The sequence below is a fragment of the Lynx canadensis genome, chromosome E2, assembly GCF_007474595.2.
Source record: "Lynx canadensis isolate LIC74 chromosome E2, mLynCan4.pri.v2, whole genome shotgun sequence".
Lineage (NCBI taxonomy): Eukaryota > Metazoa > Chordata > Mammalia > Carnivora > Felidae > Lynx > Lynx canadensis.
Window position 1 is genome coordinate 60,953,946 of NC_044317.1, and position 21,434 is coordinate 60,975,379.

Here is a 21,434-nt window from a genome sequence, read left to right on the forward strand (position 1 = left end):
CGCATAGCAAAAGGAGAGCGCCCGGGCAGCCCTCCCCATCCTCTTACCAGCCACCCCGCACCATCCTCACGTCGCCGCGCCGCGGCGTGCCCCGTTGCCGTGGCGACCGAATCCCTCCAGGGTAACTCTGGGGCACCGTGGGGGCGAAGGACCTATTCCGGGCGGCTTCCGATTGGTCGGCGAAGTCCCGTGCGTTACGACCCCTCCTTCCCCGCCAGGGGGCCCGTGGCGCGTGACGCTCGGGGACGATTCTGTGCGCCCCTCCGAGCCAATGGCGGTCGCCCGCGGCGCGCGGGGTTCTGGGAGTTGTAGTCCGCGCGGCGGCGGCAGGGCTCGCTCGCCAGCCGAGGCGCCGCCATGACGGAGCGGCCCTGGCCGGAGCGGAGCCCGCGCGCGGTGAGTCCGCCGCGGCCCGTCCGGCCCTCCCGCCGCCCGTCCCTCGTCCGTCAGTGCGCCCGCCGGGCTGGCCGGCCGCGGGAAGGGGCCGCGGCGCGGGCCGAGGGCTCCGGAGTCGGCGGGCGCTGGCCGGGATCGCGTTAGAGGAAGCGCGGGTGGAGACGAGTCCGGGCTCGGGCGGGAGGCACAGCCCGGGGCAGGCGGCGGGGCCGAGCCGGGTCGGGGAAGCCGTCGGGGGGCCCCGAGGTGCCCCGGGATGAGGGAGACGGGCGAGCCTCGCAGGCCACGCGGGGGGCTGAGGTGGAGGGGGCAGGGGGCCGCGGCGCGCCCTTCCGCCCAGCCCTGGCCCCGGTTGGCATCTCCCCTCCCCAGAAGCCGGGGCAGAAAGCCCCTCCACCCTCGTTCGTCCGCTCCGGACCCCCCTCCGCCCAGCCCAAGCCCTCCCTCCCCCCACCAGCCAGCAGCCCCGAACCTGACACAGTGTCAGCAACAGATGTCAGTGCCCACCCCAGGTAAGCCTGGCCTGTCCACGTGGCTTGGAGCCCCACAAGTGACACTCAGAGACCCCCCTCCCCACATCAATCCAGGGTACCCCCAGAGTGGATCTCCAGGACCTCAAAACCCACAGCTCTCCCTACGTAGGCCCCAGAGCCTCCTTGCTACATAGACGTTAAGTCCCCGCCCCATCAGCCTAAGACCCCTACATCTTTCAGGACCCCTCATCAGCCTGGGCTTCCCATGTGGTCCACACCCCCACATGACAACTGTGGACCCCAGACACGTGCCCATAGGCCTCGGGTGCTTTCAGCTAGGGGCCCCACTTGATCCCCTCTAGATCCTCCATAAACTCAGCTTCTCCCCACGTAGACTTCATCCCAGGACCCCGGAGGGTGCTGAGGGGCTGCAGTTCTCCACCCTGGAATCCGCCCGGGGCGCACTTCCCCGCTCACCGGCGAGAAGGGTAAGGTCTGAGATCCCAGAGCAGAATGGCTGCTTGAACCTTGTGGAGCTGCGAACGGGCCCTTTTACTTTTTAAAAACTACACATAGGAGAGTGTTACTACAGCATAAGAGTGTTTTTGCCTGTGGTCTCAGCAGGGGTGACAGAGCTTGTAGACTCCCAGTCAGGGTGCTGGCGTCAGAAAGCAGGCTTGAAGCTTACTGGCAGGGCACAGCCCTCGTGAGTTGCCCTCCCTGCCCTGGTACACCTCTCCTTTCTTCCTGATTGTAAAACCCACACACGTGCACATGAAAAGTTCTCCAGAGGATCCAGAAGGAAAAAATCACGTGGAATGTTCCTCCGCTTTTCACTTGTCATAAGCATTTCCCATGTCATTAAAAATCCTTCCTCAATGGTTTTGTTCTTTCCTCCCCTCCCCCCACATGATCACAATACCATTTGGGGGAGATTCAGAGACTAGGAAGAACACGGAGTATATGGCTGGCCACCCTTGGGCCTCTTTCCCAGTGGCCCTTTTGGGGACCCTCATACATCATTTTGCATCCCACTCTCCCCTGTACCTCATGCCATCTATATGTCATGTCTGTGCTTCCCTCGAGCATGTAATGTTACCACGTATTTTGCAGTCCTAAATTCTTTGCCAGGTGATGGGAGGGCAGTTGATCCTGCCAGGCTTGACTTCTGGGCACTTTTGTTGTGAATCTTGGTGCCTAAATCTTTGTCCCAATTTCAGATAAATTCCACAGCATGCGAACTTCCAGAATCGTCTTGATATACAAGCTGCCACAGTGCTTTCCAGAAAGGTCGTGCCAGCTTTTACTTTCATCATCGGATCAGCACAGAGTACAAGTGTTAAAAAAAAAAAAAAAAAAAAGAAAAGAAAAGAAAAAAAAAACCCTGCTCGTTTTTATTTTTATGACTGACATTTCAGTTATATGTTCACTATAGGAAGCTTGGAAGATGCACAAAATGCTATTTTCTCCCTGCCCTTTCCACTTTCCCTCTGCTTTTAAAGTCTCTATCCCTCCCTTGTCCTCCTTAGCACCTCCTCCTTCAGCTCTAACTTGGCCAGAAGTAGACAGCATAGGCAAGTAGAAAAGGCCAGAAAGCTACAGGCAAGGCAGGAGGCCTCTACTGCGCTATTGCGTAGCATATCCGGCTGTTTCCATTTAGAGGGGATTTAAACTCCGGTTCCTTATTCCAAGTGCTCAGGAGCCCTATGTGGCTGATGCTACCACGTTGGACAGTACAGGTGGAGAGCATTTTAACCCCACAGGAAGTTCTGCTGGGCGGTGCTGCTACTCCACCAGGGCAGGAATGCTGTTCCCCTAGATGCTCCGTAAACCGTGTATTGAGTGACTAAACGAATGGAGGGTGGAAATGGATACTAAGCTAAGTAGGGAAATGAGATATGTTCATGATGAGATAAGGGTTGTGAAGACAGCACAGTGGGCTTGAGGAGACAAGGGTGACATTCTGAACCAGAGCATGGTGACACCCTGGTGTGGTGACAGCTGAGCTGGGATGAGCATCAGAGAGGAGTGTGGGTGGAACGGTAGGTGCAAAGGCCCTGGGGTGACCAGTGTGTTGTCTTCACAATGTAGCCTGTGAGGGCCATGTGTAAGATCAGGTCAGAATGAGATGGGGAGGGCCGGGGTCAATTCCTCGGGAACTGGAGGTCAGGGCAAGGAGGTGGGGAGCCAAGGGGAGTCCTGAGCAAGGTGATGGCTACCATCTGATGTGGCCACTTTGCGCCTGCCCCTCTCTGCAGGCCCTGACTGCTGACCGCATCCGCCTGCCGCCACCTGGGTTTGTCTGGAGCTGCTGGGACTGTCCTGGGATCCAGTTCGCTTGCCCCCTGAGGCCGGAGAGATGCTCCCGCTGGCCAGAGCCCTCGCCTCCCCCAGGAGTCCCCAGACCCCGGCCCTGAGGGAGCAGGACAGGGCCCCTCAGCTGGCCGGCCCTGGGGATACCGAGGCCTGGCGCCTGCGTTTCCGACAGTTCCAGTACCGCGTGGCAGGAGGGCCACACCGCGCGCTGGGCCAGCTCTGGATGCTGTGCCGCCAGTGGCTGCGGCCCGAGGCGCACTCCAAGGAGCAGATGCTGGAGCTGCTGGTGCTGGAGCAGTTCCTGGGTGCGCTGCCCAGCAAGATGAGGACCTGGGTGCAGTCGCAGGGCCCTCGCACCTGCAGGGAGGCCGCTAGCCTGGTGGAGGACCTCACACAGATGTCGCAGCAGGAAGGTGAGGGGACGGGCCTCACCCCTGAGAGCGAGCGGCTGCAGGGGAGGAGCAGGTGCCGGGTTTGGGTTCTGGCCAGTGTCTCTGTGGCCCGGTGCCCAAGGATCGCGCTGCTTTTTCCTTTCGGACTCACAGTGTCGCATCCACCCAGCACTGCTCCCACCCACCCCCCACCCGCTCCTGTCCCGTTCCCCCTCCCGACCAGCAGCGCCCCAGACCATCTGAGCAGAACCCCTGCCTGTACATGTCCTACCCAGTGCACGTCGTCGTATCACACACCTGTGTTTTTGATTTTGTTTTTGTTTTTTTACATAAATGTCATTGTGCTGCACACCTCTGTCTGCCTCACTTCTCTCAGTCGGTAATTGAGGATTCCTCCATTTTACCATGTATCCATCTGGCCTGTGGCTTTGCATTTGTCTGCTCTCCGTCAGAAGGACCCCGGGTCCCTCAGCCCACACGAGGTGCTGTGGACCACGTGCCTCCCACCTCAGGCCCTGTCCAGGGATCCTGGAGGTGGCTAGTCCCTCCCCTGCGTCCAGTCCATGGGACACAGACCCATCTCAGAGGTCCACAGGCTGGTTGTGGAGACAGACACCTGGGGCCACGGTTGTCACAGAATGGGTGTTAGAGGGAGCTCAACAGATGGAGGGGACTCCGATAGCTGCAAGGTCCGCAGGCGGATCCGATGCTACCTGGGCTCCCCTCTCCCCCACAGGTGCTTTGTCCTCATGCTTTCTTGCCCCTGTGACTCTGTAGAACTCCCAGCCTCCCAGGCCCATGAAATGGGTTCCCTCTTTCCTAGTAATGTCAGCAAAAGTGCAGACCCCATCACAACATCTGGAGGAGGTCAACTCAGGGCCTGGCACAGGTGCTGTGATCAGGGTGTCTTCAGGCCCTCGGTTCAGAAAAGCCTCGAAATCTACAGAAAACAGGGGTCTCGGGTCTCCACACCGCCTGCAGGAAGCTGGCTGACGTGCTCGGGAAAGCTGCATGTCCTGTTTTGCAGAGGCAAGAGCCTAGTCCAAGTTAGAAGGCACTGAATGCCATCATGGACTCTTGTTCCTGGGTTCCTGTGGCATCACGAAGACGTGCGAGGCAGATAAAGTGGCCCTTGGAGCTCACTGTTCCAGGGACAAAGAGGCCAAAAAGCTTTTGCAGCTGGCCCCTGGTGGACCCACACAGCCTGCCACACTTAGGAGGTCCCGGCTAGCATTAATACTCTGCTGTTGCCATCTTGAGATTCTGTATCATTTTCCAGCAGGGGGATTGTGTACATGTTTTGCACAAGGTGTGGTCCTGTGGACAGCGAGGTAGTTGGAGCAGCAGGTGGCTGGGCATAAGAAGGCGTTTCTACCTGCTGCGTGAATGCCTGGAAGTCAGGGACACGGGCAGGTGGCATCTGCATGCTGCTGTCTCAAGATTAGGCTTCATCCCTTGGGTGGGGAACCTCCCGGAGGGTAGTGAGTGGGAAGGAACAGGAAGAGGTGCACACTGAGGATGAGATGCGCCCAGGGGCTGGCTGGGGCAGGGCTGTGGACAGGGTGCCTAAAGCGCAGATGAAATCCAGTGGGAGCCTGACTCTCTTTCCTGTGAGTGGTCCTCTCCAGTCGCTGTGGCCCAAATGCAGGGTGAAGACAGAGCCAATATTTCCATTCAAAGTTCCTGATGGCTGGTGTCTGGAAAAATACCTGAACAGAACAGGTCTCTTCTCATTTTAGTCCATAGTGTGTCCCTCCCTCTGGCCCAGCCGTGAACCTGGGTACCCAGGAGTGTTGCGCCCACTGCAGCCTGTTTATTGACAGTGATGCTCTCAGGCACAAGAGGGAGAGCACTGGGAGAGAGAGCACACGCCTGGGGCTCTGCTTTTATTGGAGGGAGGCTGTCTAGGGTCTTAGAAATATACTCTTTATTGGCTAATTGAAAGCAGAAGAGTGGCAATTAGAGTGTGAGAAAGGAGAACTAGGTCACCCAAACTGTCAGTTATCTGGACTACCCAGGGCTTTCCGAAAGAGGGACCTCCATGACTGGGGGCTGCCCAATTCCTTATCTGCTTTTTTGCTGGAAGCTGTGTCATACAGCTGCAAATATGTTTATTCCAGATGGATGTATTTGAAATGGTTGCCTCAGCAATCAAAAGTTTAACGACTCCCCACAACCATCATCCTACCTTCTGTTCACACAGAAGCAGAGGGAGCTGTCAGCTCCTATGCCAACCCTGCAGCAGTTCTGACCCCAGATCCTGTCCTGGCTGGGTGCTCTGATCACCTGCCTCCACGGCCTTCCCTCCCTACAGTCCGCAGCCTTGACCCTCACTGGATCCAGGGGTAGCCAGCTCGTCTTCAAGGCCTGGCTCAGACATCCATCCCTCTGAGAGGCTGCCCTGCGAGATGCCACTCGTGTTCTTCGGGGTCCTTACCCCTCTGCGATGTTTTTAGGGTTTATCCTTTCCCTGCATGTGTCCTAGTTCTCTGTCCTAGTTTATGTGAGCTTTATGAGAGCAAGAGCTCGGCGTCCACCATCAGGTGGTTCCTGGACAGTGGGCAATACCAGACACCTAGTGGGTGCACAGCCAATCCAGGAGGGGAAAAGGCAGGTGAACAGAAACAGCAGGAAGATCCAAGGATGGGCCTTTGGCAACCACCAGGCACTGTTGGGTATATTGTATGAAGTAAGGGTCCAACTTTATTCTTTTGCACGTGGATTACCAGTAGTCCCAGCACCACTGTTAAAAAGACTCCTTTTCCCCACTGAATGGTCCCGGTACATTTGTGACAAATCAATTGGCCGTAGATTCTTAGTTCTGGACTCTCTTAGTTCTGGACTCTCAATTCCTTTCCATTCTACAAGTCTGTCTTTATGCCAAGTTCGTCTTGTAGCAAATTTTGAAAATTGTAGTAAATTTTGAAATCAAGAGGTATGTGTCTTCCAACTTTGTCCTATTTTAGGGCTGTTTTGGTTATTCTGGGTCCCTGGCAATTTTATATAAATTTTAGGACCAGCTCTTTATTTCTGCAAAGAAGGAAAAAAGGCTGTTGGGGTATTTATAGCGATTACATTGGACCTGTAGATCACTAAATAATTTTGCTGTCTTAATAATATTAACTTTTCTAATCCATGAACACAGAATGTGTTTAGTAATAATAATAAATAATCATGTTATTTTTCTTTAATTCCTTTCAGCAGTTTTCCGGATTTCAATGTACAAGTCTTGTATCTCCCAGGCTAAATTTATTCCTAAGTATTTTATTCTTTTTTTTTTTTTTTTTTTTTTTAATTTTTTTTTTTTTTTTTTGCAACGTTTATTTATTTTTGGGACAGAGAGAGACAGAGCATGAACGGGGGAGGGGCAGAGAGAGAGGGAGACACAGAATCGGAAACAGGCTCCAGGCTCCGAGCCATCAGCCCAGAGCCTGACGCGGGGCTCGAACTCGCGGACCGCGAGATCGTGACCTGGCTGAAGTCGGACGCTTAACCGACTGCGCCACCCAGGCGCCCCAGTATTTTATTCTTTTTGAGTCTATAAGTGGAACTGATTCTTATTATAAATGAAATTTCCTTAGTTTCCTTTTGGGGTTGTTCACTGGTGTTTATAGAAACACACTAATTTTTATATGTTGATATTGTGTCCTGTAACTTTGCTGAATTCACTAATTAGCTCATGCCATCTGTGAATACAGATAGTTTTTCTTCTTCCTTTCCAATTTATTTTTATTTTTTTTTAAGATTTTATTTTTAAGAAGTCTCTGCATCGAACGCAGGGCTCAAACTCACAACCCCCAGATCAAGAGTCACCCACTCCACCCACTGAGCCAGCCAGGCACCCCTTCCTCTCCAATTTAGATGCCTTTTTTTTTTTTTTTCTTTTTGTTGCCTAATTGCTCTGGCTAGAACTTCCAATACAGTGTTCAATAGAAGTGGTAAAAGCAAACATACTTGCCTCATTCTTGATTGGGGGTAAGCTTTCAGTCCCTCAAAATTATGATGCTGTATCGTGAAAGGGTGCTGGCTTACATCAAATGCTTTCTCCTCGTCAATTGAGATGATCATGTGATCTATTAATATGGTGCAGTACGAAGCTTGATTTTGATATGTGGAACCACATGAGAGTTTGATTATAGCATGTCTCAGTGTGGGTCTCTTTGAGTTCATCCTACTGGAGTTTGTTCAGCTTCTTGAATGTGTAGATTCATGTATTGTATCTATTTTAGGAAGTTTCCAGCCATTATTTTTAAAAATATTTTCACTCTCTTTTGATCTTCTCCTCCTGGGATTCCCACTATATGTCTGTTGGTATGTTTTATGGTGTTCCCACAAGTCCCTTAGGCCCTGTTCATTTTTCTTCTCCTCAGACTGTACAATTTTAATTGACCTATCTTCAAGTTTACTGATCCTTTTCTCTGCCAGCTTAAATCTGCTGTTGAACCTCTCTAGCAAATTTTTCATTTTAGTTCTTATACTCTGCTCCAGAATTTCTATTTGGTTCCTTTTTATAGTTTTTCCTTATTGATATCCTTTATTTGTTGAGAACACAATTCCCCTGATTTTTGATAGCTCTTTGTTTATGTATTCCTTTAGCTCTTTGAAGGTATTTAAGACAGTTGATTTCAAATCTTTGTCTAGTTAAGTCCAATGTCTGGGCTTCCTCGAGGATAGTTTCCATTAGTTTCTTTTATTCTTGTGAATGAGATATACTTTCTTGGTTCTTTGTATGCTTCTTAATTTGTTGTTGGAAACTGGGCATTTTTAGTGTTTGATAATATAATGTGGTAACTCTGGATATCAGATTCTCTTCCCTCTCCAGGGCCTGTTTATGCTTATTGTGGATTTAATTGTTTATTTTGATAACTTCTTTAAACTATTTTTGAACTATTTTTGTAAAAACTACATTCTTTGTTGTGTGTGCTCACTAAAGTTTCTGTTTCACGAATTTAGTGGTTAGCTAGTGATGGGACAGAGATTTCCTTAAATGCCTGGAGCCAACAAAACAAAACTCTCCTGGTTTTTGTTGGTTGGCTCTGAGTTGAGGTCCTCCTTCAATGCTTAGCCACTCCATTTACAACTATCTTTAAGTCTTCACTTCCCAGTTAATGGGGCCTAAAGATCAACCAGAGATGAAAGCTTGGGATCTTCTCATGTTTCCTACCATGTGTTTAGCCCTGAGCATATGCATGGCCTGCTAGACTCTCTAGTAAAGTCCTTATTCCTACATGTACTTCTTTCTCCAGACTCTTCTTTCCTAGGCTTTTTGGTCTCACTGCTGCTTGCTCCACTTATCCCTTGTTTCAGGTGACTAGTATGTCAGGTTGTGACTAGTATGTGCCTTTAAATGCTTTTGGCAAATGCTGTTCAGGAGGCCACTCCAGTCCTGAGGGTTCTGAGAGGGCATAAGGAAGGCAACCTCCTGAACCAATCCTTCAGAGAGTCACCAGACAGGTCAAAACACACAAATGCAATTCTTTGGGAACAAGATATGTCCTGCCCCCTGTGGCTTCAGCAAGCCACACCAATAATATGGATTGCCATCCCCACAGCCCCTTTTAGCTGGGGAGTGGGGTTGGTAGGCAGGTAAGTAAAAATGCCACAAAACCTTCTAGTTGAAATTCAATAGCTTCTTTCTTCATTAAGCATTCCCTCATCCTTGTAAGTTTTTTTTTTTTTAAATCAAATTCAAGTTCCCAAAAAGTTAAGTCTGGAAGTTTTTGCCAGCTTAATTGTTGCTTAATCGTGGATGCTTAATTGTGGAGGAATTGACTTTGGGAGCTCCCTACTCTGCCGTTTTTTGGTAATGTTACCTTCCTGTTTGCTTTTTAAAAATAATAATGTTATTGAAGCATAATTTCCATACCATATAATTCACCCACTTAAAAATACACAATTCAGTGATTTTTCATATGTTCACAGAGTTGTGCAACCATTACCACCATCTAATTCCAAAACATTTTACTCCCTCCGAAAGTAAGCCTCAGACCATTAGCAGTCACTCCCCATTCTCTTCTCCCCCCTAATCTAATCTACTTTTTGTCTTTATGGATTTGTCTGTTCTGTACATTTCATATAAATGAAATCACACAATATGTGGCCTTTTGTGTTTGGCTTCTTTCACTTAGCATAAGGTTTTCAAGATTCATCCGTGTTGTAAAATGTATCAGTACTTCTTTTTTTTTTTTTTTTTTTTATGGCTGAATAATACCCCATTGTATGGATATACCACAGTTTGTTTCTCCATTTATCAGCTGATGGACATTTGGGTTGTTTCCACTTTGGGGCTATGATGAACAAGCCTGCTATGAGCATTCACATACAGATACTTGTGTGGACATATTTTCATCTCCCTTGGGAACACACCTAAGGAGGAGAAGTGCTAGGTCCTATGGTAACTCTATGTATAACTTTTTGAGGAACTGCCAAATTGCTTTCCAAAACTACAGTTTGCTTTTTATATGACACATTTTGAGCCTATAAAACTATGGAAAGTATTATAATGAACACCTGTGTAACTGCCATGAAGCCATCTCAGAGCCTAACCTCCTGAAAGGCAGCTTGATTTGAAGAAATGACACACTGTGGAGTTCACTGGATCCTCGTGTCCCCTCACACTCCTCTCAACCCTACTCTCCCTGTTGCTCCAGAGGCAAAGCCTTGAATCTCTCATTGCATGTGCATGTTTGTACTTTTTCCTCTTATTTTGTATCCATAACAGTGTATGGCTCTGTTTCCCAAGTCCTAAACCTTCTATAAATGGTGTACCTTCTGTTAACTGTTATTCTGCCCTGGCTTTTGTCCCTCTACAATGTGTTTTGTGGTAGATCCAAGGGGGCTCTGCTTCAACCGTCTTTGCTACCTGACCACATTCCACCTCATAAAGACTTCTGTCCAGGCTTTTCATGTTAGTGCTACAGGATATGTCCTCTTCATGGGCCTCTCAGGAGCACACATGGGCATGGAGTGTTGGGTGAGAAGACCTGTCCTCGGCTGCCTCTGGGATCACCATGGCATGCCTGGCAGCCGTGGAAAGGTCTGGAGCAGGGGGTGGGGTGGGGCTGCATTTAGAAGCTTGTTGGAAGGATGGAGGCAGTGACACACTATTGCTCTTACCTTGGCCTCACTGGGGGTCTTCAGAGATGTTCCTGGGATGTGTTGCCCTCCTGGTGCAGGAAACCTGGGGGATTTGGGGGCTCTGGGCCCACAAGCCTCTCACCATCCCTTTCTCCCACCCAGTTCTGGTATCTCTCACCGACCACCAGGACGGGAGCATCAGCGAGGAGGAAGACGGGAAGAACCAGAAAGACCCATGCCAGGTGAGCCCAGGGCCCCTGGCTCCATGCTCCTACATTCCCAGGGCACCACGGGCATCAGTGCTGTGACAGGCTCAAGGACATCCCACCCAAGCTCTGTGCAAGGCTGTCCCCAACACTCCCAAGAAGCCTGAACTCCACACCTCTAAGTGGTCCCACAAATCCCAAAACCTGCTGGGGCTCAATGCCGGGCCAAATACAGTAAAATAGGGCTGTGCTTTGCTGCAGACATCACAGACACCATCTTCATCCCCCTCCACTTGGGCCCTCATCCAGTCCTTTCGCAGACACGAGCCAGATGCTGTAGCCCACGACTACATGCTGGGCGGTCGAAAGATTTCTGGCGCTACCACTCCCAAGTGCCGGCACATAGGTGCCTGGGGGCCCTGGCCTGGGTCCCATCTGTGTTACTCTCTGTAGTAGTCTTATACCAGAAAGCCCTGTGGATTCTTGGAGGAGCCGGGAAAGACTCTGAGAGGGTGTCCCTCGCAGCAAGATCTGTTCCTGCAAAGGCCCCAAGTGAGAGGGGACCTGGGATCAAGTGTGTGTCAGGGACCCAGGGAAACTTGGTGTGTCTGGCACTCACCGAGTGATGGGGACAGGCCTCCAGCAGGGACCGGAGTGATTAAAACTGGGTAGGGGGGGCATGGGGGAGCAGGGAAGACCATGTAGATTTGTTAACAGGTAAATCACAAAAGAAACAAAAGCCAAACCACATTTCCTTCCCCCGGCACCAGATTCACAGCACCTTGCTCTCACCTCCTGTCACCTCTGTGACCTCACCCTTTCCGAGACCACAGGCCCCTCTGTCTCTCACTAATCTGCCCCTCTCTGAAATGTTAACCCTCCATGCGAAACCCGTCAGGATCTTCATCCCCTGCAGGTGGCTGTCAGCCTGGGTGTCCATGAGGCATCCTGCCTTTCATACAGGGTCGTGTGGCCCCCCCTCATTCATGATCCATACCGCCATCTTCCCCTCCCAAGCCCCTCTACACCATTCACAAGCAACCTGGAAGCATCTTTGGCTTCCTTGTGTTTTCTATGTCCGTGCTCAGAGAGAAAAAGGACAGGAGTCATGTGCTTACCTTTTAAAAATGGGAATATCACAGTGAGCACATTTGGAAGATGGAAGATCACTAGCCGTCAGGGAAATGCAAATTAAAACCACGGTGAGACATCATTACACACCTGCTGGAATGGTTAAAAGTAGAAAGAGGGACAGCACCCAGTGCTGGCAAGGATGTGGAAAAACTGGAACTGTTTCATTGCTGGTAGGAATGGAAAATGGAAAAATGGTTTGATTGTTTCTTATAAAGTTAAGTATATACATGACATGTGACCCAGCAATCCCCCTCCTGGGACTGGGTGTTTACCCAAATGAAACAAAAACTCATGTTCCTACAAAAACCTGTACACAAATATTCATAGCATTTGTTTGTAATAGCCCCAAACTGGAAACAACCTACATGTCCCTGTGATTGGATAAACACTCACTTATCCTGCACACCATGGAATACTACTCAGCAACATAATGGAAGAAACTCTTGATTCACACACAACTTGGATGGATCTGAAGGCCACTATGCTATCAAAACAGTTAATCTCAATAGGTACAGACTATGAAATCCCATTTATATGACAATCTTGAAAAGACAAAATGATAGCCACAGAGAACAGATCAGTGGACACCAGGCAGGAGTTCTGGGTTGATGAAACGTGTGACTATATGGGGGCAGCACGAGGGAGTTTTCCCCAGGTTGTGGGACCATTCTGGTCCTGACTGTGGTAGTAGTTTCATGAATCTATATATGTGTTAAAATTCGCACCTGCATATGAACATGTGTGCATACACACGCATACATACACGCACGCACACACACACACACACACACACACACACACAACAATTTTATACAATTAAGTAAAATTAGGATAAGTTAAATGAAAGAACCGTTAAAAATGAGAATATTTCCCATCAAGCCAAAGTCCAGTCCCTTGTGTATCCCCAGAGACCACCCCACTCATGCTACTGGGGTCTAGCATCATTTTGAGGTTTGATTTGCATGGCTGGTTTTTTGAAGGACCCACCAGTCTGTATTTTGTTTCTTCTCTGGCCACTATGTTCTTCTGCCTGGAGACCGTTTTCATTCTTTAGTTAATTAACAACAACAAAAGAAAGACATCTAAACGAAAACATGAGACAAAAGATGAATAATCCACCCACCCTCAGCAGAAGAGCCCATCCCACCAAAGAAACATGTGTACCTTTGTAGACATCACCGGCAGATCATCCCCGCCCTTGAACTCACCTGTGTGAGTTTCTATCTCTGACCTGCTATGGCTGAGGGGGAAAAAAGAGTTATTATTTGTCTTGTTTTAGGCTTGCAGGAGGAAATATCTTTTTTGTTTATTTCTTTCTTTATTTGAGAGGGGAGAGGAGAGACTGAGAGAAAGGGAGAGAGTAAATCCCAAGCAGGCTCCATGCTCAGCACGTGGAGCCCTACTTAGGGCTCAATCTCACGACCAGGAGATCACGACCTGAGCCGAAACCAAGAGTCAGACACTTAACCGACTGAGCCACCCAGGCACCCTAGAAATATATTTTCAAGTATCTTTTTGTAAAACTTTTTATCGCGGAAAACTTCAAACACACACCGTGTGGCAGGATGAATAATGACTCCACCAACCCCCTTGGCCCCACCAAATGTCCATGTCCTCATCCTTGGGACCTGGGAATGTTACCATAGGTGGCAAAAGGGACTTTGCAGGTGATTAAGTACGGAATGTGAGCAGAGGAGATTATCCTGGACTATCTGAGTGGATTCTAAATGCAATCACAAGTGTACTTAAAAGAGGGAGGCAGAAGGAGGTTTAACAACAGGAGACAGGGCAGTGGCCTGTGCACAGAGGTAGTGAAAATGGAGGAACGGCCATAAAACAAAGAATGTGGATGTGTCTAGAAGCTGAGAAAAGTCCAGGGAACAGACCGTCCCTGGAGAGCCTTCAGAAGGAATGAGCCTTGGCCAACTCTAACTTTAGCCCAGAGAAACTGATTTCTGGCCTCCAGAGCTGTGAGAGAAATCTGTGTTGTTTTCAGCCGCTAAGTTTGTCATGATTTGTTACAGCAGCCATAGGAAATCAATACACACTGCATACACCAAAGTAGAGAGGACAATGAACCCAGGGTTGCGTTAGGAATTTCGTGGGTCCTAAGAATTTTTGCCCCATAAAAATCATATCAAAGTTATATTCATGAGCTTCCACAAAATAGTAAAAGTTATATTTTTATGACCATTTGGTATAAAGATGAATATATTCCAGGCTGGAATAGTTGCTATGTTCATTTTGTGTATGTGTCAGCTTTTAAAAGAAATTAAAACATTATCATGAGAAACCCCTTTCTCCAAAAAGTTTCATGGGCTCTGGGCATTATATTTCTGGCACATGATGGATAAGTCAGCCCCAGATGGGCCACAAGTGCCTGACACATAGCCAGATGTGTTGATGGAAATCCCTTTTCTATCCTGAATTCTCCCCTTGGAAATCACACACATGCTCACACCCCATCTCCATGCACTGCAATTAGGGTCTGGGCTTCAAGGACTTTTTTTTTTCCCCCAACTGTATCTATAACATCTTTTTCTTTTTAATTTTTAATTGATATAACTGATGTGTAACATCAATTAATATGTATCAGGTGTACAACATAATGATTCAATATATGTATATATTGCAAAATGATCAACTACAATAAGTCCAGTTAACATCCATCACCACACAGTTACCATTTTTTTTCTTGTGATGAGGACTTTTAAGATTTACTCTTAGCAACTTTTAAATCTACAATATATTATCAACTATAATCTCCAATCCATATGTTACAGCCCCAGGAATTACCTTTTTTTTTTTTTTTAATTTTTTTTTCAACGTTTTTATTTATTTTTGGGACAGAGAGAGACAGAGCATGAACGGGGGAGGGGCAGAGAGAGAGGGAGACACAGAATCGGAAACAGGCTCCAGGCTCTGAGCCATCAGCCCAGAGCCTGACGCGGGGCTCGAACTCCCGGACCGCGAGATCGTGACCTGGCTGAAGTCGGACGCTTAACCGACTGCGCCACCCAGGCGCCCCTGGAATTACCTTTTTTATAACTGGAAGTTTGTACCTTTTGACCCCTTCATCTATTTTGTCCCACCCCCACCCCTGGCAAGTCTTTTTTAGACATAAACCCAGCTCTGCTTCCTCAACTAACGCCATTAATAATAATCCGTCAACAGCAGTAAATAGCTGGTTGGCATTCACGTATCCCATTGTTCTTATTTTCTTTTTCTTGGCTGGTTAGATGACAGATGTGGGCCCTCACATCTCACTCATTGCCCAACACTGTCCCTGGAATGACCAGACCCCAGGGCCAACAGGACTTTGGGGACATTTTTGTGTTTGGAGATATAGAGAAGGCCCAGAAATATCCCGTTTTTTGTGCCTGGCCCAGGTCTGTATATCTGCAGACATCTCTGCATGGCAACCTAAGCTTCCAAACCAGGCGGACTAATATGCCCTAGCACGCCCCCACCAGCGCGCGCGCGCGCGCGCGCGCGCACACACACACGCATCCTGGGCTTTCTCTCTTACTTAACCCCTCCACCATCCATGGTCATGGCCTTTGCCACTGAGGAGGCAGGACTGGCAGCAGCTGAAGGTCTCAGGTGGTTGGGGTACCAGGAAGAAGAGGGAGAGGAATTCCTGCCTACTCCCTTGCAGATGGCAGCCTCTCTGGTGACTGTTATAGAATTCAATAAATGTTGTTTTATAATCAAAACTAGTATTTAGCAAGAGACAGAAAATCAATAATTCAGCCAAACACATTATCCATATATTCTCAGCCTGAAAGTGAAGAATCTTATACCTTAATTCCCTCCCACTGCACCCTGTCCTCAGCTCCCTCCCTCCGTGAGTCTCCAGCACCTATCAGTCCCGTCTGGGCCTCTGGGAAGCCTTAGAACCCTGCACCTGCACTCCAGCACCCTGGGAGGGTAGGTTGAGAGAAGCAGAAAGCAGAGACCAACCAAAGACAGGCCTTTCCAACATGGGCTTGACCTCCTGCCTGCTTCTCACTTCTTGTTGGTCCCAATGCACTTTCTCGAATATTGTTCATTTGTATTGAGGGATATCACTGTGCTCTTTCTCTAGCCACAAAGCCTGAATGACCCAGCCACTACAGTGGAAGTTTGCGAAGCCCTTGCCAGGTGCCTAGCTCTGAGCAAGTCGCGCAGATATCCCCTTTGAGACCGAGAGAGGAAAAGCTCCCAGGGCCATACAGCAAGTGGAGCCAGAGCCTGGATGAAAGTTTCAGATTCTCACTATTCAGTGGCAAGCACTGATATCACTTTGTGTGGGATCTGTGTACCCATTGGCGGGATGGGTGACAGGAGTGCTTTGGTGACAGATGAGACCTAGAGCCCCACTGCTGCTCACCACCCTCGGGGGGGGGGGTGCGCTTGTTCTCAGGGACAGTGCAGCTGTGAGGAACAGTTCAGAACCCCATAAGTGATATTGACCTGACTCCATACATAGGACTCTTCTTAATGCCACCTTGTTGCCATGAAATTGTCAATGGTTTTCAAGTGAGGGTGTATTAGTTAGGGTTTTCCACAGAAACAAACCCAGAAGGATTTATATAGACATACAGAAAGATTTACTGTTGTTTCTTGGCCTTTTGGCGAAGATCAAGTGCAGAGAGATTTACTATAAGGAACTGGCTCACACGATTATGAAGGCCAAGAAGTCCCTGATCTTCTGGTGGGGATTCCATCTCAAGTCCAAAGGTCTGAGGACCAGAGGAGTCCCAGTCTGAGTCCAAAGGCCAATAATCAAGGTGGGGTCCAATATCTGAGGGCAGAAGGTGGCTGTCCCAGCTCAAGCAGAGAGCATAAAGGCACCCTTCTGCCTTCATGTTCAACTTGGGCCCTCAAAGGATTGGGTGATGTTCACCCACATTGGTGAGGATGACCTTTACTCAGACTACTAGTATAAATGCTGGTCTTCCCTGGAGACATCCCCACAGATACCAGGAATGATGTTTTACCAGCGATCAGGTCATCCCTTAGCCTAGTCACATTGACACAGAACTGGACACATAGAACACATCACAAAGGAGCCTTGTATTTCCATTTTGCAAGGGGGGGGGTGTCTCAAATTATGTCCTAGTAACAGCCCTCTGGGAATGTGCATTTGGGATGTTAAAATTAAATAAAAAAGGAAACAAGATCTGAACATTCCCTGAGCAGACAAAGCCACTTAAAGCCACAGTAAGTGAAACTTAATTTAGTGTGTTCCGCAAAACAAGTGAATTATAATCTGGGCCACCTTGTGCAAATGCCTCTGGCGGTTATTAAAGAAACTTAGGTCATTTTCCCAAACGCAGTGTAAGAATAATCACTTTGAGTCAACCCCCGCCACTGGAAAACCCCAGTATTACCTATTACAAAGGTAATAACTGTCACCAAAAAAGTTAAAATGCCTTCCTCACTTTCACTGTATAAGCCTCCAAACTTCCTATCAATCTTGGATTTGAAAGCTCTCAGTTCACAGACTATTCCTATATGCACAATAAACTGTTACTAACTACTATTTATTGGTTTGGTGGCTTTTTTTTTTTTGGCACCTTTTTTGGGGGGAGGCAGTGGCTTTAGTTTCGCTATTCCTGGATTTTTGAAAGGAGGCAATGGTGTCTGTCCCCCTGCTGTGGTGGCACTGGGTGGATGGCTCTCTGGTGGCTGCTCCAAGCTGTGGGTGGCATGGGGCAGTTGCTGAATGGGACTGTGTTTGCCATTCCAGGCATCGGAGCTGGGGCTCCCCCAGGAGGGCGAGTGGCTGCAGCCTGCCCAGCCCCAGCGGAGTCCCCACACCAGGGCGGGGGCCGAGGCATCCTGCACCCTGGGCTCACTCGGTGAGTGTTTGGGTCCTACAGCAATCCTGAGGACTGGGGCCTGGCAAGGGTTAGACTTTGCTGATGGCAGTGTTGGGGGTGGGGGGGAGCTTTGGTGATTAACTCTATACCTCCTCCAGATTGTGCACACCAACAGTGGGGACTGATATTGGCACCCCCTGCCCCAACAGCTACTCAAACGTTTCCACCCCTTGACCAGGGCTTCAGCCTCCCAGCATGAAGGCAGACAGACTGAGGATGCTGCAGCATGGGGTCCCTTCAGCAGCCTGCCCAGGTGAGGACAAGGGGGCCCCGGGGCTGTGGGATCTGCCCCCAACCCCACGTGCCCCTTTATCTTAAGAGAGGGAAAGATGGAGAACAAGAAGGCTCTACTGAGTACCAGCAGCTGGCTGCCTGCCCTTCTCTGCAGCCCTTGGGGGGCAGGGGCGGGGAGGCAGTGTGGCCTCCAGCCTCTGTCCCTTCACTAACAACCCTTTTCCCTTACCCTCCCCAGGCCTGGGCTGCTTGCCTGTGAAGCCTAGTGTCTGGGATGAGCCTCCCTGTGGGCAGGTCCGGGACAGAGCCCTCGAAAACAGGCACTGTCTCCCCAGGCTGGCCCAGGACACTCCCCAGGCCGAAGGGAGTGCCTGGCAGGCAGGGGCTGCCCCCAGGGACACTGTGCTTCAGGGCACTGCGGGCCAAGGGCCTGCTCCGGAGAAGCCCCTGCACCCGCGCCCTCAGCCCAGCCTGGTTGCAGACCTCACCCTCCCAAGTGCTCAGAGCAGTAGTCCCCAAAAGGGACTTGGGGACCGTGATGCCAGCAGCACCCACCTGCCCTTACTCAAGGACACCAAAGCCTCCCCCGAAGAGTCAGGGCGACCGGCTGTTGCCCCCTCCTCCGGGAGCTCAGCGGCGCCGCCAGTCCCCCCAGGGACGCGGCCCTTCGCGTGCGCCGAATGCGGGGAGGTCTTCACCTGGGTCACCCACTTCATGGAGCACCAAAAGCGCCACCTGGAAGAGGGGCCCTTCTCGTGTCCCGAGTGCGGCAAAACCTTCCTGCACGCCTCTGTCCTGGGGGAGCATCGGAAGATCCACCTGCTGGAGCCGCTGCCCAAGAGGCCCCGCCGGAGCGGGGGCGAGGAGCCAGGAGAGGCCGACCCCCAGGAAGCGGCAGGGCAGGCCCAGGACTCGGATGGAGGCCGGCGCGGTGAGCCCTCCGGCCGCGGGGAGCCCTCGGGTCTCGGGGAGCCCTCCGGCCGCGGGGAGCCCTCCGGTCTCGAGGAGCCCTCCGGTCTCGGGGAGCCCTCCGCCCGCGGGGAGCCTTCCGGCCGCCGGGAGCCTTCGGGCCGCCGCGAGACCTCGGGCCGCCGCGAGCCCTCGGGCCGCCGCGAGCCCTCCGGTCGCGAGCGGCCCTTCGAGTGCGGCGTCTGCGGGAAGGCCTTCCCCTGGATGGTCCACCTCCTCGACCACCAGAAGCTGCACGCCACGCAGTGAGCGGACGTGCGTCCCGGGTGACAGCGACCCCCCGGCGGGCTCGTCCCGCGGGGCGACCCGGGACCCACCGCGTCCCCCCCCTCCCCGGTGACAGCGACCCTCGGTGGGCTCATCCTGCGGGGCGACCCGGGACCCGCTTCCCTGCCGCCGTGTCCCCCGGATGACAGCGACCCTCGCGGACTCGTCCTGCGGGGCGACCCGGGACCCGCCGCGTCTCCGGGTGTCGCCGCGCCTGCCTCTTACCCCGAGTGACAGCGACCTTCGGCGGACTCGTCCTGCGGGGCGACCCGGGAGCCGCCGCCCCGTTCTCCAGGTAACAGCGACCTTCGGCGGACACATACTGCGGGGCGACCCCAGAACCGGGCGCGCCTGCCGCTTACCCCGAGTGACAGCAATCACCGAAGGGCTAGTCCTGCGGAGCGACCCGGGACCCGCCACCCCCGCCGCCGCGTTCCCCGGGTGACAGCGACCCCTGGCGGACTCGTCCTGCAGGCGACTCGGGACACGCCACGTCTCTGGGTGTCGCCGCGCCTGCCGCTTACCCCGAGTGACAGCGACCCACGAAGGGCTCGTCCTGCGGGGCGACCCGGAACCTACCGCGTCTCCCGGCTGTCGCCGCGCCTGCCGCTTACCCCGGGTGACAACGAACCTCTGCGAACTCGTCCAGCGGAGTGACCTGGGACCCGCCATCCCCGCCGCCGCGTCCCCCGGGTGACAGCGACCCCTGGCGGACTCGTCCTGCAGGCAACCCAGGAACCACCGCGTGTCTGGGTGTCGCCGCGCCTGCCCCGTTCCCCGGGTGACAGCGACCCCGGGTGTTCGTCCTGCGGGGTGACCTGGGACCCACCGCGTCTCCCGGGTGTCGCCGCGCCTACCGCTTACCCCGGGTGACAGCGACCCTCTGCGAACTCGTCCAGCGGAGGGACCTGGGACCCGCCATCCCCGCCGCCGCGTCCCCCGGGTGACAGCGACCCCTTGCGGACGCGTCCAGCAGGCAACCCAGGACCCGCCGCGTCTCTGGGTGTCGCCGCGCCTGCCCCGTTCCCCAGGTGACAGTGGCCCCCGGGTGTTCGTCCTGCGGGACGACCCGGGACCCACCGCACCCCCCGGGCGTCCCCGCACCTGCCGCTTAACCCGAGTGACAGCGACCCACGAAGGGCTCGTCCTGTGGGGCGACCCGCGACCCACCGCGTCTCCCAGGTGTCGCCGCGCCTGCCGCTTACCCCGGGTGACAACGACCCTCTGCGAACTAGTCCAGCAGAGCGACCCAGGACCTGCCACCCCCGCCGCCGCATCCCTCGGGTAACAGCGACCTCCGGTGGACTCGTCCTACAGGTCACCGGGACCCGCCGCGTCTCTGGGTGTTGCCGCGCCTGCCGCTTACCCCAGGTGACAGTGACCCCCCCCGGGGGGCTCGTCCTGTGGGACGACAGGACACCCACCTTATCTCCCGGGTGTCGCCGCGCCTACCACTTACCTAACCGAATGACAGCGACCACCGAAGGGCTCGTCTAGCTGAACAACCTGGGACCAGCCACCCCCGCCACCGCGTTCCCCGGGCGACAGCGACCCCTGGCGGACTCATCCTGCAGGCGACCCGGGACCCGCCGCTTGTCTGGGTGTCGCCACGCCTGCCGCGTTCCTTGGGCGACAGCGACCCCCAGCGCCGCGCTCAGCTGGGCAGTCCGCCGTCTGTGTTCCGCAGGCGACAGAAGAGGAGCTTCGCCAGCGCCAGTTCCAGGAGCTTTTCCGGGGGGCGCCCTTCACCTGCCGGCCCTCCTGCACTCCCGGGAAGGCCACCTCCTGCCCTCACAGACCCTGGGAGCCTGGCACAAACGCAGGGCTCTTCTATGTGGTCTTTCCCTTTCCTCTTCTTCTTCTTCTTCTTCTTCTTCTTTTTTGTCCCAGCCCACCTTTTCCTTTTTCACTTTTTTTATGATAAAGTACACACAACTTAAAACGTGCCATTTTAACTACTCATAATGCACAATTCGATGGCATTAAGTACATGCATAGGGTCGTGCAACCCATGTATTCTGGTACATTTTCATCACTCCCAGAATGGGTTCCCCGTACCCACTAGCAGTCACTTCCCACCTCCCCTCTCTCAGCCCTTGACAC

General features: G+C 52.2%; 1 protein-coding gene across 1 annotated transcript; it reads left to right on the plus strand.

The window, feature by feature from the left end:
• Window positions 1-425: 425 nt before the first annotated feature.
• ZSCAN1 (zinc finger and SCAN domain containing 1) lies at window positions 426-20,028 on the plus strand. The gene is made up of 8 exons (XM_032591307.1): window positions 426-908; window positions 1,264-3,598; window positions 10,817-10,953; window positions 17,729-17,840; window positions 18,040-18,114; window positions 18,334-18,989; window positions 19,194-19,309; window positions 19,806-20,028. Exons 2-8 carry the CDS (start codon window positions 3,229-3,231, stop codon window positions 20,026-20,028), a joined length of 1,689 nt encoding a protein of 562 aa, XP_032447198.1. The 5' UTR covers window positions 426-908; window positions 1,264-3,228.
• Window positions 20,029-21,434: the final 1,406 nt, after the last annotated feature.